Source organism: Candoia aspera, chromosome 7, assembly GCF_035149785.1.
Source record: "Candoia aspera isolate rCanAsp1 chromosome 7, rCanAsp1.hap2, whole genome shotgun sequence".
NCBI classification, from domain to species: domain Eukaryota; kingdom Metazoa; phylum Chordata; class Lepidosauria; order Squamata; family Boidae; genus Candoia; species Candoia aspera.
In genome coordinates, this window is record NC_086159.1 from 15916733 (window position 1) to 15931878 (window position 15146).

Consider the following 15146-nt stretch of genomic DNA (forward strand, 5'->3'; position numbering starts at 1 on the left):
TTCTTCATGGCTTTCCCAATGTTCTGTCCATTCAGTTTTTCCATTTATTTAAAATATGTCTATATGTTATATGACTATATGGCACTGCTGTCAGCCCTTCAGGATAGACCAGACCAGTAAACAGACTAGAACTAAACTTTATTGCGATAGGCTATAATAGCAGAATCTTGCAAGCCTGATTATGCTTTACCTCCCCTTCCTCTTATATCCCAATGAATCAGGAAGGAGCCTGCCTGAATCTCTTCTGAATACTATCTTGTTTCTCAAGGACTTAAGGAATGTTTCAGCCCTCTTTCCTTATGTAATGGTTCTTGCCTATTTCCCCTCAGGGTCATCTCCCTAATTCTCTACACCTGCCTAGGTAGCTTCTGCCTGTAATCTCATCTTTGAATCCTTCATGCCAATGAATTTGATCATTGGATAGATGGATTATCAAAGTGCCACATCTGAAGTTGGTACTTACCAGATAACATCAGAAACAGTAAGGACTGCAAGTATCTATGGAGGATTTTATTTTCTCCCACAATTACAGAATATTCTTTCTTGATGATGATGATGATGAGGATGATGATGATGATGATGATTCCCCTGGAGGTGTCACTCAGAGAGAAAACAATGTCACTGCTACATCTTGCAGGAAAAATGGCCCTTTTAGATGAGCAGAAACTCACATAGTTTGGGCATGTGATGCAAGTAGACGATGGACTAGAAAAGGGAATTAATCTTGACAAAATTAAGAGGAATGAAAGAAGGGAAGACAAAGGATAAGATCATTCTATAGGGTCAGAAAGATTACTGGAGTCTTTGGGAGAACTACAAATTGATGCCAAGGACAACTTGGTGGAAGATATTTGCTCATTGTATGACCAGGAGTCAAATCCAACTCAGTTGCATCTAATTAATTACCATTGTACCAAGACACAACTTATGTTTGTTTAGGTATCTCCATGATTGTTTCCTAATCTAGGGATAATTCACTAAAGATGATCAAGAAGTTCTAGCTGATAAATCTTCATCAGGAAGCATGATGGTGCCTTTAATTGATTAATAATTAATACTTGCATGTTTTTTACAGTTTATCATTATAATGAACTCACCACATGATGTTAGATAGTAAAAAACCTAACATAAAAGGATTGCAGAATGGTGTGGTATGTCCAAAGTTACCCGGGTTGCTAGAATAAATTAAGCATTTCCTGACAAGTCCACCCCAGTCATTCTATATACAGTAACTGTAGTTGCAATAACTCCTTTAGTTGCATTTATCTTGAGGCGACACTGTTCTTTCTGGTCCATGGATCCGCAGCATAGCAAGTTATTTGGGAGGGAGCAGGGGGAGATGCTATAAAAAGAGGATACAAAGTTTTATGAACTCTTAACACCTTTGCAATTTTACAAAATACAGGTAGTCCTCAGTTAATGACTGCCCTGTTTAGCAACCATTCAAACTCACAATGGCACTAAAAAACTAGTTTTATGACCCATCCTCAAACTTATGACCATCACAGCATCACAATCATGTGATTGCAATTCAGGTGCTTGGCAACTGGCATGCATTTATGACAGTCACAGCATCCCGCAGTCACATGATCGCCATTTGTAAGCTTCACAGCCGGCTTCTGACAAGCAAAGTCAATGAAGAAGCCAGCAGTGACAAGTTGTGGTCATCTGACATTGCGCTTAACAACCGCAGGTCATTCACTTAACAACCACAATGAAACTGATGTAAGTCAGATGCAGTCACATGATGTTTCACTTAATAACTTTTAAAAAAAACTTTATTCAGTAATAGACCAGCAAATAAAAAAAATCACAATTAATTAGGATAAGAGAGAAATACATAAAATTCTAAAATATCTAAGAAAAATTAGAGGAGATGCTACGACACTACTACTGTTGTTCTTTTATTCTCTGTCGTATAGTCTGTGGCTTTATTAGTAAATTACTTTATTGCAAATTCTTCTCTGTGCACCGCTTTGGGGTTCCTTAGGAAAATATGTAAAATGAGCTAAATATTTTTAAAGGGATTTTTGCTCCCTAGGTAGACCTCCTATTAGCCCTTGAGATGATTTCTAGTGAATGGGAAAAGTCCAAGACTCTTTTTAATGAGTGGAGTCTCTGCCTTGAGCCAAGTTTATTGCAACAGCAGAAGGGGAGAATACAAAGTTCTGCCCACTGAAAGGGGGCAAGGTAAAGGCTTATACAGTGGTCTTGTTCACCCTTAGCAACTAAATCCCCCTCCCTGGTTTATTATTTTTATTATTACCCTCAATTCCATTTGTTCGGCAAGCCACAGCATACATCAAGGGCCTCCTTTCTTCTTCTAGCAGCCCCTCCTTAAAGTTTCACTTCTCTTTTCTACAAGCTGCCTTAGCTGACCTTTACATGGTGCTTATGAGTACTAAGTTCCTGCTTTGTCCTGGCTGAGTCCAACTGGTTAGGCCAAGTATTTCTTTGGTTAAATTTTCTCTTTCTCTAGGCAATACATCAATCTCATCTGAACAGGCCAGATCTGACACACCATAACCAAAATATACACAACTTGGCTGCCTCATCATCATTGTTGCCCGTGTTTACAAAGCTAGTGATCTAAGATGTTCTAAGTTCAGATTCCTGTTTAACCATGAACTCAGTGTGTATGTGCCTTCAAGTCAGTGTTGACTCCTGGAAACTGCCTGGACAACTCCCTGCAGTTTTCTTGGTAACATTTTTGGAAGTGATTTTGCCATTTCTTTTTTTCTAGGGCTGTGAGGGTGTGACTGGCCCAAGGTCACCCTGCTGGCCTAAGGCAGGACTAGAACTCACAGTCTCCTGGTTTCTAGACAGGTGCCTTAACCACCACACCAGACTGGCTCTTGAACTCGGTTGGTGGTCTTTGGCAAACAAACCAAAGGTAGCAAGTGTATGGAAGATGCTGTGGAGGATTTGCAGGTCTGAACAAATTCTTCCCTTGTAGGGAAGGGAAGGGCAGTAGGCAACCTGATGCTCTCCAGATGTTTTTGCCCACCTATCTTATTGTCTCCTGCCATTGGCTATGGTAGCTGAATTTGTCCAAAAGATCACATTGTGTTCCTTGCCTTGTGACATGGAAGAGTTAAATGGGACCAAAGAAGGAAGGAGCTATTTACAATGTTTATTGAGCTGTCTAGCAGAAATTTATTTCTGCTTTAATCCCAATCTGGAGAGGTTGCTTCTCTCAAATTAGGAAAATTAGAGCAGGACATCACCTACAGACCTGCATTTCGGTGAAACAGAAAGGAATAGCATATGCAGAAGAATAAGCTGTTGGGTAATGTTTGCACTAAAAAGGACGTAAGTCATCTTCAAATCACACAGGCCACACTGATATCATATAAGAAAAAGAGTAGGTTGCCTTTAACACACCCTTCCTGCAAGAGGAAACAATGCATGAAACCAATCCCTTCTTCTTTAGCAGATGGCAGACTGGCTTCATAACATTTGTTTTCTGAATGGTAAATTTGTGAGCTGGCAGGACGATTGCAACCCAGCAGTTTTTGTTAGAGTCACATATTTTAGATTTGTTTAGAGCCAGTGACTTTGAACGTGGCTTTAGAACTGTGAAGACCCAATGAGTGACATGCATTCTCACTGTTTGCACTAAACAGGATATAAGTCATCTGCAAATCACACAGGACACACCAATTTCATATCAGAAATTATTCTGATAATTAATTCTAATAATTCTCATTATTACCTGGCATTATTGTGCAATATTGCACCCCCACCCTCTGGAACAGCATCCCCCCCACCCTGAGATAAGGATGGCGCCCTCTCCGGGGTTCCAGAAAGCCTTGAAAACCTGACTCTGGTCCCAGGCCTGGGGTTGATGCTTGCCATTGTTTAATGGGCCCTGTTCTGTTTTGTGGGTTTTCTTAGCAGAGTATTTTAGTCTGGGCTGCCTGTTGATTTAATGTTTCTTGTGGATGTTTTTTAGTTTTTTACACTGCCCAGAGTCCACTGGAGTTGGGCGGCCAATAAATTTAAATGCATAACAACAACAACAACAACAACATTTCTGCTGATTTGAAGGGTCATTAGTGATACAGGTAAAATGCTAGCAGCCTTTTCCTCCAGCAGGCTTGTGTGATGCTGCAGTGGTCAAGCAATCTTATTTGTGTAGAGATCATTTGCAAATAGTAGTCCTGCAGTTGCTATTCTTAAATGAACCTTGTGCTTCAATTGAGACTGACCATCCCCTGTTGAATCAGTGATTTTTCCCTCCTGGCAACCAAGTCATGTATTAACAGGACCTTCTCCTTATCTGATCAGCTTACCTTCCCCTTCAAGAGATCCCACTGACATCAGTTGGTTGACATGCCACACAGCTAAGGGGTTATTGTCTTCTACTTGGTTAGATTAGTCTGTAATAAAACATTGCATTTGGGTTGAAAGGAATTCCTTTTCAAAAGAAAAACAAAAATTGCTTATCCTTCTCTCCCCAGTACGAACGGGGAGTTTTCATTACAAATGGGCATATTTCTAAAAATGTTTGCATATGTTGTGTATTAAAGCAAATGTTACATTTCTGATAATCCTAGAAATTGAGGTTCTTTGGGGGTTGCTTTGTAAGTTTATTAGTGAAAATTTATTTTTAGTAAGCGTGTAGACAAGGACTTGGCATTATAGCTTTATTGACTTGCCTTGATATTATGGCTATTTGAAGTAAGGTAAAAGTTCTCATTGTCATGCTGGTCCCAGAGAACCTACAGCAGGGAATAAGCTTAACTCTTACACTCTTACATTTGGCATTTCTCTCTTGCAGTCTCCATTGTATTAAAGGGAATTGTCCAAACCATCTTCCACATCTCAAACTTTCATTTATTTCAGTAAGTTTTATGCCAAAGAACGGCCGATGCACTGACCCTTGCATGATTGATTGCACCAATTTGCCTGTTTAAATCTGTCTGAGTCATTTTTAGAGATGGATTTGTCTCTTTAAGCCAAGAACGGACAGATGTGGAGAATTATAAAGATCTTTCCCTGCCCCTTTCCTCCTCCTCCTCCTCCTCCTCCCTTTCAGCAGAGCTGGACAGTAGCACCCAGAATTTCTAGCTGGCCTGACCAATTGTCGCAGGTGGGAGCAGTCTCCCTTTCTCAAGATTTTGGTACATGATTCAATTGTACCTGTACCTGAAGTGAAGGGAGATTAGGATCACGTGTTCAGCACATCCTCAAACTTTGGTTCATCTGCAGCACCTAGTGGCCATTGGTGTCCGTGCATTTTGTTTCTCCTCCACACTTTTCATTTCTTCTTGTGCCCGATTTTCTCAGTCTGACTCTTTTATTTTTCCCTTTCTAGCTCACAGACATAAGAAGCACGATTCACTGCAACCCTGTGACACTGAATATCCTGTGTTTGTGCACGAGCCTGCCATCAGAGAGGCCAATGGGCTAACTGAATGTGGAGACTGTCAGAAGTAAGAGAATGGGCTTTATCTGGGCTTCTCAAGGGCAGCAATGAATTTTGTCCCCTTTCCCCTCACCCACCCCAAAGTAATAAATCCTGTTACGATCCAGACTGTTGCCTTCTAGATACAGCTGGGTTGGCACTTAAGGTCAGCCATAGAAGTCACCACCCTGTCCTACCCACATTAGATCAGTAGTACCTGGAAATAGTCCTTCTTTCTGGTGCCTGGCACTGTGTAGAGGGCAGAGGGAACGACCTTGAAGGACAGGAGGGAGGGCCACTACCAAGGCCTCATGGAACATTCTCCCTCTGGAGATCAGGATGACCTGCTGGCTTTTCGTAGGTCCTTAAAGATCTGGCTGTGTGCCCGGGCCAGTGGCCCCGAGCGTGTGCAGGGACCCGTTTCATGGTTAGTGTAGTCATTAGGATGGGTGCTTTATTCTTGGCTGCTATGTATTTCAGTACTTGTATTATTTTAATTTTTTATATAGATATTTTACATTTTGTTCGCCGCCCAGCATCACTTGGTGAGATGGGTGGCCATACAGATTAAATAAATAGATGAATAAATAAAGGCAATGGTCAGATAAGAGGGGCCTGAGCCTGGGCCAAGAAAGCAACTTGAGAAAATGTCTCAGATGAGCCCCTCCCTAGTTCACGTAGAGATGGAGGGAGGGAGGAGGAAGCACATTCGGACTTGCACGTTTCTGTTCCTGTAGCTGCTCCAGTAGCTGGTAATTATCGGTAGCTGGGTTATTGCTGGTAAACTCTCAATAAGTCTGTTCTTGTACAACCAACACAGTCATTCCAATCCTCGTAAGAAAAGCTGTAACTCTTGTCCGGTAGGTTAGAGCCAGGCAGTTGTTATATTTTGTGAGATCGTTTATTCTCAGGGTTGAGTACATAGCACTCAGCACCACTGTAGGATAGGGGACACAAAAGTAAACAAGGCTGCTTAAACAGAGGTATTTATAACTTTAAAACGGCACCTAGAAAGACATGATAATATTTTCTCACTGATAGCTTTATTACAGGTAGTCCTCACTTAACAACGCTAATTGGGATTGGAAACTCTATCATTAAGCAATGTGGTCCTAAGTCAAAAAATGATGTGACTATGCTGCTTAACGATGACAGTTCTGGCAGTCCCAGTTGCTGTCGTTAAGCGAGGACCTCATATGACCATGACTTGCAACTTCCTGCTGGCTTCTCCACTGACTTCGCTTGTCAGAAGCCAGCAGGGAAGGTTGCAGATCATGATCAGGTAATCACAGGGATGCTGTGACAGCTGTTAGTACAAGGGCCGGTCAAAACTACCACTCATTCAGCACCATCATAAGTTCAAACGGCCACTGAACGAGTGGTCATTAAACAAGGACCCCCTGTATAGGCACTACCCAAGTTATAGGAGCCCATCAAAAACATTAGATGAAAAATTACTGAAAATTGCAGGAGGTTTAACCATATTTTTCCTGCAATTATAGGTATCGGGTGCAAACCACAATGATGAAAACAAAGAACAAAATGTGCATTATGACATTGCAACACACACCCTGGCTTTTTGTCCACCATCACGTACCACTACGTACATTATGAAGTTTGAGTCGCAACATCATAACACAACTTTCTTCCTCCCCACTATCCCAGACACTTATGCTTGCCTCCGCCTATGTTTCCCAGAGGTATTTGGAAAAGTCTCGTCCACTTTCTAAACAATAAACTAAATCTGGATACCTGGAAAATGAACAAAAGCAATTCTTCCAAATGAAACACTGTTGACATAACTATTCACCATCTTCGTTCTTCAAGAATATCTTGGGACACTGCTTGCTTTCCTGTGAAGCATGCTATCTTCCCACTTAAATTTGTTTTAGGAAAGGTTTTTATAATCTGAAAAATACTTGAAAGTGAGTAGCTGATTACATAGATGGTGCTGTTATGAAAGGGTGGGAGGCCACTAGAGCTACCAGAATGAAGAACTACTGGCAGAAGATGGGATGTTTCTTGGAAATATTTGGAAGAACATATTGGGAGAACTTTCACAAGCTAAATCAAGATTGCTTTGAACCAGCGACTTCTGTTCCTGGGACAGAAAAGTGAAGAGCAACAAGTTAGGGACAAAAACATGTGAGAAATGATGAATCAAGGTGATGGAGAAGATCCCTGGTTTGTTGTTGTTTATTCGTTTAGTCGCTTCCGACTCTTCGTGACTTCATGGACCAGCCCACGCCAGAGCTTCCTGTCGGTCGTCAACACCCCCAGCTCCCCCAGGGACGAGTCCGTCACCTCTAGAATATCATCCATCCATCTTGCCCTTGGTCGGCCCCTCTTCCTTTTGCCTTCCACACTCCCTAGCATCAGCATCTTCTCCAGGGTGTCCTGTCTTCTCATTGTGTGGCCAAAGTATTTCAGTTTTGCCTTTAATATCATTCCCTCAAGTGAGCAGTCTGGCTTAATTTCCTGGAGGATGGACTGGTTTGATCTTCTGGCAGTCCAAGGCACTCTCAGAATTCTCCTCCAGCACCACAGTTCAAAAGCATCGATCTTCCTTCTCTCAGCCTTCCTTATGGTCCAGCTCTCGCAGCCATATGTTACTAAGATCCCTGGTAATGTGTGGGTATCTATTTTAGCAAAATGTATGAGAGCCAGTTTGGTGTAGTGGTTAAGGCATCAGGCTAGAAACTGGGAGACCGTGAGTTCTAGTCCCGCCTTAGGCACAAAGCCAGCTGGGTGACCTTGGGCCAGTCAGTCTCTCTCAGCCCTGGGAAGAAGGCAATGGCAAACCACTTAAGAAAAACCTTGCCAAGAAAACTGCAGGGACTTGTCCAGGCAGTCTCCAAGAATCGGACGCAATTGAAGAGATTAAAAAAAATAGCAAAAACAAAAGCATGAACCCAGTATGATGCAGCTGCCAAAAAAGCTAACGCATAGGCTCACATACAGACACACACAAATGCCTAGTGGTAAGAGCTACTTAATAATGGAAGTGACTGCCAGTGACTGCCTTGGTACTATAGTTTTTGGAGTCTTTTTCACTGGAGTGTTTTAAGAAGCGGCTTGATGACCATCTATCAGGCTTGCTGTAGTTGCATCCTATGTTGCAGACTGGTGTTCTATCAAAGAACCTCTATGATCCACGCAGCTCTATAATCTTTGATGGCACTGATGTATGGAAGGGAATGTTTGAAACACAGTAGCCCTGAGTTTATGACTAGTTTTAGAAACTGCAGTGAACTCACACCAAGTTACCAGCTCAGTACAGTTTGCAGAATGGTCTTCAAAAAACCTGTGCAGATGAAAATTTAAATGAAATTTCCACCAATATGAACAGAACCTTTGGTGTTAGTTAATATTAAGATGGAATCTCCCTTTCTCTAGCCTTTGGCACATAATTCAATTGTACCTTTAAATTGCCAGTAGGGGGCAGCAGAGCACTGTAGCTCTCTGGAGGTGACTTACATATTCCTCTGAACTTTATGTCAATCAAACTACTATGCCACATTACTGTTACATGAGAACGTAATTTATAAGTACACAAATAAAGACATTTAGCTGTAATAAGACACTTAAGCACCCTAGGTAGAAGAAGAATCAGTAAGCCTTGGTAAGTAAGACACTGAGTTCACAAACCTCACTCTCTAATCACTTTCGGAAATTGCCTATTAACTATTCTAAAGCTATTAGAAACCTTTGGAATGACAGATTTGAAAAGTCTTCATTGGGTGAGTTTATCTTTAACTCTGAACAAAAGAAAAATTAATTTCAAGCTTAGGAATTTAACAAATTTGAAATAAACAGCAAAAAGCTAAGTAAGATTTTGATCTAGGAAAGTTATAAACAGATTAAGGGTCCAGATAAATTTGGAACATTGACTTTTACTGTAAGATTTTTGGAATTAACTATAAAAAATAAACAACTTCTTGTGAGAAGCAGACTGTCAGTAATGATGTCTGCTTCTATGGATAGACTATGTCTAAAATATGTTAATGAAGGAATGGTAGATGTGGAACAAATTTTAACTGATAAGATACAGTGCAGAATGTGAAACTACAAATGACAGGCCAAGAGAATGATTTGGAAAAGGATGCTTTACTGGATATACAAAAGAAACTAGCTGAGTTTTAAAAATTAAAGGGAAAATACAAATGACAAACCAAGAGAATGACCTGCAAAATGTTTTCTTATTGGATCTACAAAAGAGGCTTGTTAAAAAGAAATCTGTGCAATGGGATAAAGAAGAATTGGAGAGAAATCAAATCCTACGACAATATTTGATTAAATTAAAGATTAAGCCTGTTAGAAGTAAAAGGAAGGAATATAAAGTTGCTTTATTTGATCAAGGTTAAAATAAGATTTTTTTTTTCAATGTTCTGGCAGCCCTTTAAGGACTTTTGCTGACACCAGGATTGAAAAGTTGATGTTTTATGGATTTGCTTATAGATAAGGGATGGGATACGGGATGAAGAGATACCTGTCTAACCTTACAGGGGGTGAAGAGTTATTAAATTTGATTCTACTTGTTGTGATGAAGGTTGGAAGTCACTTCTTTATATATTTTTTCTTTTTATTATATTCTCTTTTCTTTTTATGTTTTCTTGCACTTTTTATTCTTCCTTTCCATTCTCTTCTCTTTCTCTAAGTTTAGTTTGTATTAGTTTTTACTACTGTAATTAAAATTCTTAATAGAAATTATATTTTTAAAAAATAACACTGTCTTTGGGGATTGGGGTCCTTCTTAACCTTGCAGGATGTTTTTGGTGCAGCAAGTTACCAACAGCAACCTTCTGCTCCTGGTCACTGATGCCACATGTGATTGCAGCATCTTCCCATCTGTTGTATTGCAAGCTAAAGAAGTCAAATATATCTTTTCCCTTGCAATGGTTGTACTGGACTGTAAGCCTTTTGCAGTTGATTAGCACAAGTAAAGTACAAATCTAAAGGGTCTGCTTCATAACTCTAGAAGGGAATAATAGAACATGCTTCTATTAAAAAGTGAAGTCAACACAGTACTGTATTGATTGCTGCTATTTACAGTTATTTACTGTTGGTTGTTACATCTTATGCAAAGTAAAATGTGTGTGCTTTTCTAGATTCCATAAATCCTTTCTAAAAAAAAAGGTAAATGGAAGAAATAAGTTGTGTTGTTTTCTAAATTCTTTTTTAAAATTTAATTCTAAAGTCTGTGCCTCTAATTTTCTGTGGAGATATAGGACAGATAGATTTATTAGACACTGCAACAATGAAAGTAAGATGCTTTTAATTTTATCTCTAGTGCTGTGTACAAACTAGATATTGGCTGTGTTTGCACTACAGACTTACTCAAGAGTTTACTCTAAATCATGATTTATTCAATTAACCCAAATTTCTGGGTCCACACAACATAATATAGGCTGACTACTTGGTTGGATTGGCACAGTATGTTAAGCCAGTGGTTCCCAACCTTTGGTCCAGGAATTCATAGTGATCTTCAAGGGTACTGTAGATGGCCCCACTGCAACTCAAAATAAAAATTTTGCCCATTTTACCTAGAAGCTGTATGGAACTTAACAGAACTAACATGCTAGTGATAAAAAAGACTCCTTTGAGTTAGATTCATCGCCACCCAACTACTTCATGCACACATCCATGCAGTTTTCTTGACAACAGTATAGAATTAGCTTGCCACTGCTTTATTCTAGGAATCCCCAGTAGTCCCCCATCCAAGTTCTAAACGGATTCAACCATGCTTAGCTTCCAAGGCCAGATAAGTTCAACTATCACCTGCTGAGACTAACTCTGTAGAATAGCTTTGAAATGTTCAGCTTGAACCAAGAATGTTGGTGAGAAAAGAGATAAAACTCATGTAGGGATAGGAAAATGTATCTAATGAAACATTACATCTGGTCTTTGGCTGAGACACTTTAGTTCAGCACAGAGCTGAAAGCAACTTATAGACTGTGTCCCAAGGCTAGGTGAAAGCCATTGCTTTCAACAGATTCAGCTTGCTGCCAGGCTAGGAAAGCTCCCAGGGTGTGCAGCAGCTCAAGGTGGCCTCAATCCAGTTAAAAGCCATAACAAAAAAGTAGGCCAGATTAGCTGTGATTAAGTCCCATCAGTTCCAATAAGATTTGAGGATATTTTGTGTTAATCCATGCCCACAAATTCCAGTTCATCTCAACTGGAACTCCTAACAGGGGTGACAGAAATATTTAGGAAACCTACTGCATATGATATGTGGGATGCGGTGGTGCTGCGGGTTAAACCGCTGAGCTGCTGAGCTTGCCGATCGGAAGGTCAGCAGTTCGAATCCGCGTGACGGGGTGAACTCCTGTTGTTAGTCCCAGCTCCTGCTAACCTAGCAGTTCGAAAATATGCCAATGTGAGTAGATTAATAGGTCCCGCTTTGGCAGGCAGGTAATGGCGTTCCATTTAGTCATGCCAGCCACATGACCACGGAAGTGTCTTTGGACAAACGCCGGCTCTTCGGCTTTGAAACGGAGATGAGCACCGCCCCCTAGAGTCGGACACAACTGGACTTCATGTCAAGGGAAACCTTTACCTTTACCTAATGCATATGATAAGACACTCTGGTTTTCTGCTGGAGTGTGTACGCTAGTCCCGTTGTTCTCCTTCTGTGGGCAGAAGTCTTCAGTATCAGGAAATGCTCTGTGTATGCAATGGAAATACATTTCTGTAGGCCGGTTGGTATTTTTAGTTGCAAATTGAAATTATTGGCCAGCACTCCATCCGCCTGGTGCTACAAATAGATATTTGAAGTAAGATGTCCTTATTTCTCCATTTCCAAACACTGCTATTAGCCTTAACAGCTGCGTACATAACACTTCGGTGAAATGCGACAGGATGCGCTCCCAGAAACTAAGACGCCGACCAGACACCTGCCATGCATTCCATCCAGAGGTAGGAAAGGATCTGTTGTCTGTAGCTTTCAGTTACAGAATAATTTGCAGAAATTATAGAATATGTATAGCAATAGCCTTATAACCATAATTAGAGTCTGCTTCATTTTCCACCCAGCCAACCCTACTTTATTGCCAGGGTTACTTACCCCATGCTGGCCTTCTCTTTTTCAGGAAAATGCCCAGGACTGTGGTGGAGCTGCAGCAATTTCAGCCTCATCAACTTTGCTCCTCTGTCTGCTGGGAACCACAGCTCTTCTTCTCCGGTGACAAAGTCCACTGCAGTCCTTACATTGAACACGGACGGCTATTTTCACATGGACTCAAAACAGAGACCCAGTCACAACTTGACTTCATCACTCCTGAAGGACTTCCTAGCTCTGCTTTGTATTTACAAGTGAGACAGAAGGGGGATAGTAACTGTGAGACAAAGCTAACAGATGACCCTTCCAGTCTCTACAGTACACACATGTTCATATAGGGGAAGTAATGGTGAATGTTTAGTAGATTTTGTCCTACCATATAGACCAGTGTTTCTCAAGCTTGGCAACTTTACGATACATGAACTTCAACTCCCAGAATTCCCCAGCCAGCACTAGACTGTAATGAATTAGCTTTCTCCATCTTGGAATCTGATGATTCCATCCGTGCTATCTACTGGATTTAAGCCTCTAATAACCACCTTTTGCTTCTAACACTTGAACATTTTGTAGAACACTTAGGATTCCCTGTGTAAATTACAGAACAAAGTTTTAATCATGATCAGATTGAAACTTACAAATTAGGACACTCACTTTGGCAATGATGTTTTCAAAAGGGGATGCACCCACAAGATGTAGAAATTCTACTTTTGGAAGATATTTTGCTTTGTGAAAGGAACTATGGGCAAAATTTTCATTCTTGTTCAGGATTTTATACATTTCATCCATAGGAATTTAAGTGCCAGATTAACAGCAAAAAGTTGATAGTCTTACTGAATGAGACTCAAAACCGAAGTCAGATTAATTCAATATGACCAATTAGAAAGAAGTCATAATCCTACAAAGCAGTATCAGGAGGACTAGTATTTCATAAAGTTGGAAGAGGCTATTTACACTATCAAGTCCAACCCCCTGCTCGGTGCAGGAATCCAGTTTTATTGAATAATCAGTTCTCCAAAAGAAATTTGTGACAGGGTCCTTCCTTTTGATTCCTACTGTATATTGCTTCCACATACATGCTGCCCCCAGCCCCAGCATTTGCCCTACATATTGCATAGTCATTTTGTTAACATGCACAAAGGATCACTTTTAACTTGATGCTGAAACCACCATAAATCGGACTATTTATGAATACACATTACTTCACTTATACACAGATGTGTAAAATGAAATTGTTACACAGTGAAAGTTACACAAATCCACCCTTTGATTGGGACTATGAGGTAACTGGGTCTAAATGAATCTAGTGTGAATTCCTTGCTTCCTCACTCACTGATGCAATAAACATTTTCAATACTTAACAGAAGGCAGTGAAAATTAGAGGGTGACAATGAGGTTGTGTCTTAAAATATATTAAAATAGTACACACAACTGAACTATTACGTCTGACTGGCAAATTTTGGCATCTTTTTTCTTCATGTCAGCCTAAATTTTACCCTTCAAGTGTTAGAGCATTTTGATGTAACTGGACACCTTGCAAGGCCACCTTGCAAGCCAAGACTTTCATGTTAATCAGTTCTAGAACTAGTATTAGGGATGATCAATCAGTAGGTAACAGTGCTTTACAAGCAACCTACAAGGGCCAGGTGCAGAGAGGAAAAGCATACAGGGGGATAGAGTTAATCATGCCATGGCTATGGACTTTAGATCACCATCTTAAAACCTTCTTTCAGAGAGCCTAACTATAAGCAATCTGCCCTCTATTGCCATAGACAAATAGACTTTGGAAATGTTCTCTTCACAAAGATGCAATTCCTTGTTTTAGAATATTTAAACAGAAGGAAAAAGCCCTCTATATCACATCAATTGACCTTGGCATATGCACGCAGTGTTAATTTGTCATTCTTCCAAAGGAAGCCATACTCTTTTAAGGCAATCTGTACTAATGCATCTGTTCTTCCAATTCCAAGCCAAATACAGTTTTGGCACTCTTTCTTTTTTAATCTCTGAGCAAACCACATCACAGAGGCAAGCTTGTGAAGCCAACTCTTCTATGTACAGGCCATTCATATTTTTAAAATGTTACTATAACACCATTTTTTGCTCAAGTGTCTCAAGAGGCAGCCCAATAAACTTCTGACAGGATGGATAAAAATAGTTCTACAAACGAGGTTTTAAAATCTTCAGAAAAAAAAGTGGCAAGGTCTCTTCACTTCATAAGCGGTCATAATATGCAGACGGTAATTATTTTACCTAGTGCTCTAGAAGGAAGGGAAGTGTACAAGATGCACAAGGCTTTGTTGAAAGAATTAAATGACAGACAATACTTTAGTTTCAAATTAACATGGTTTAATGTTTCTACATAATCTTCAATAAATATATCTGCGGGATTTAAAACAATAGTAATCAGCCTTTCATGCCAATCTGTAACAATCCACTTACATCTGATTTTTCCCCCCAAAAGCAGTATTAACAATGAAAAGATTTCCTGATAACTTTATTATACTTACATTCTCTGATCAAGTCTGATAGGTGTGGAAATATTGGACTTGGCACTACTTTAAATGCATAGTTAGCAAATTATATCACGCTCAGCATCAGCATGTTCAACCTAGCCAAGCTTATCATGTAGTTGAGCAGAAAAAGGGGGAAAGAATCCTGCTAATATCACAGTTTAGTTAG

The 15146-nt window shown here is 40.2% G+C and overlaps 1 protein-coding gene across 1 annotated transcript in view; it reads left to right on the forward strand.

The window, feature by feature from the left end:
- The window catches only part of CACNA2D4 (calcium voltage-gated channel auxiliary subunit alpha2delta 4), a 148255-nt gene extending 135455 nt beyond the window's left edge, over positions 1-12800 (forward strand). Inside the window, exons 36-39 of the mRNA XM_063308827.1 lie at positions 5321-5438; positions 10176-10288; positions 12243-12325; positions 12499-12800. Coding sequence (XP_063164897.1) covers positions 5321-5438; positions 10176-10288; positions 12243-12325; positions 12499-12594 — 410 coding nt within the window. The 3' untranslated portion in view covers positions 12595-12800. The remainder of the gene's footprint in view (positions 1-5320; positions 5439-10175; positions 10289-12242; positions 12326-12498) is intronic.
- The last annotated feature ends 2346 nt before the right edge of the window (positions 12801-15146 follow it).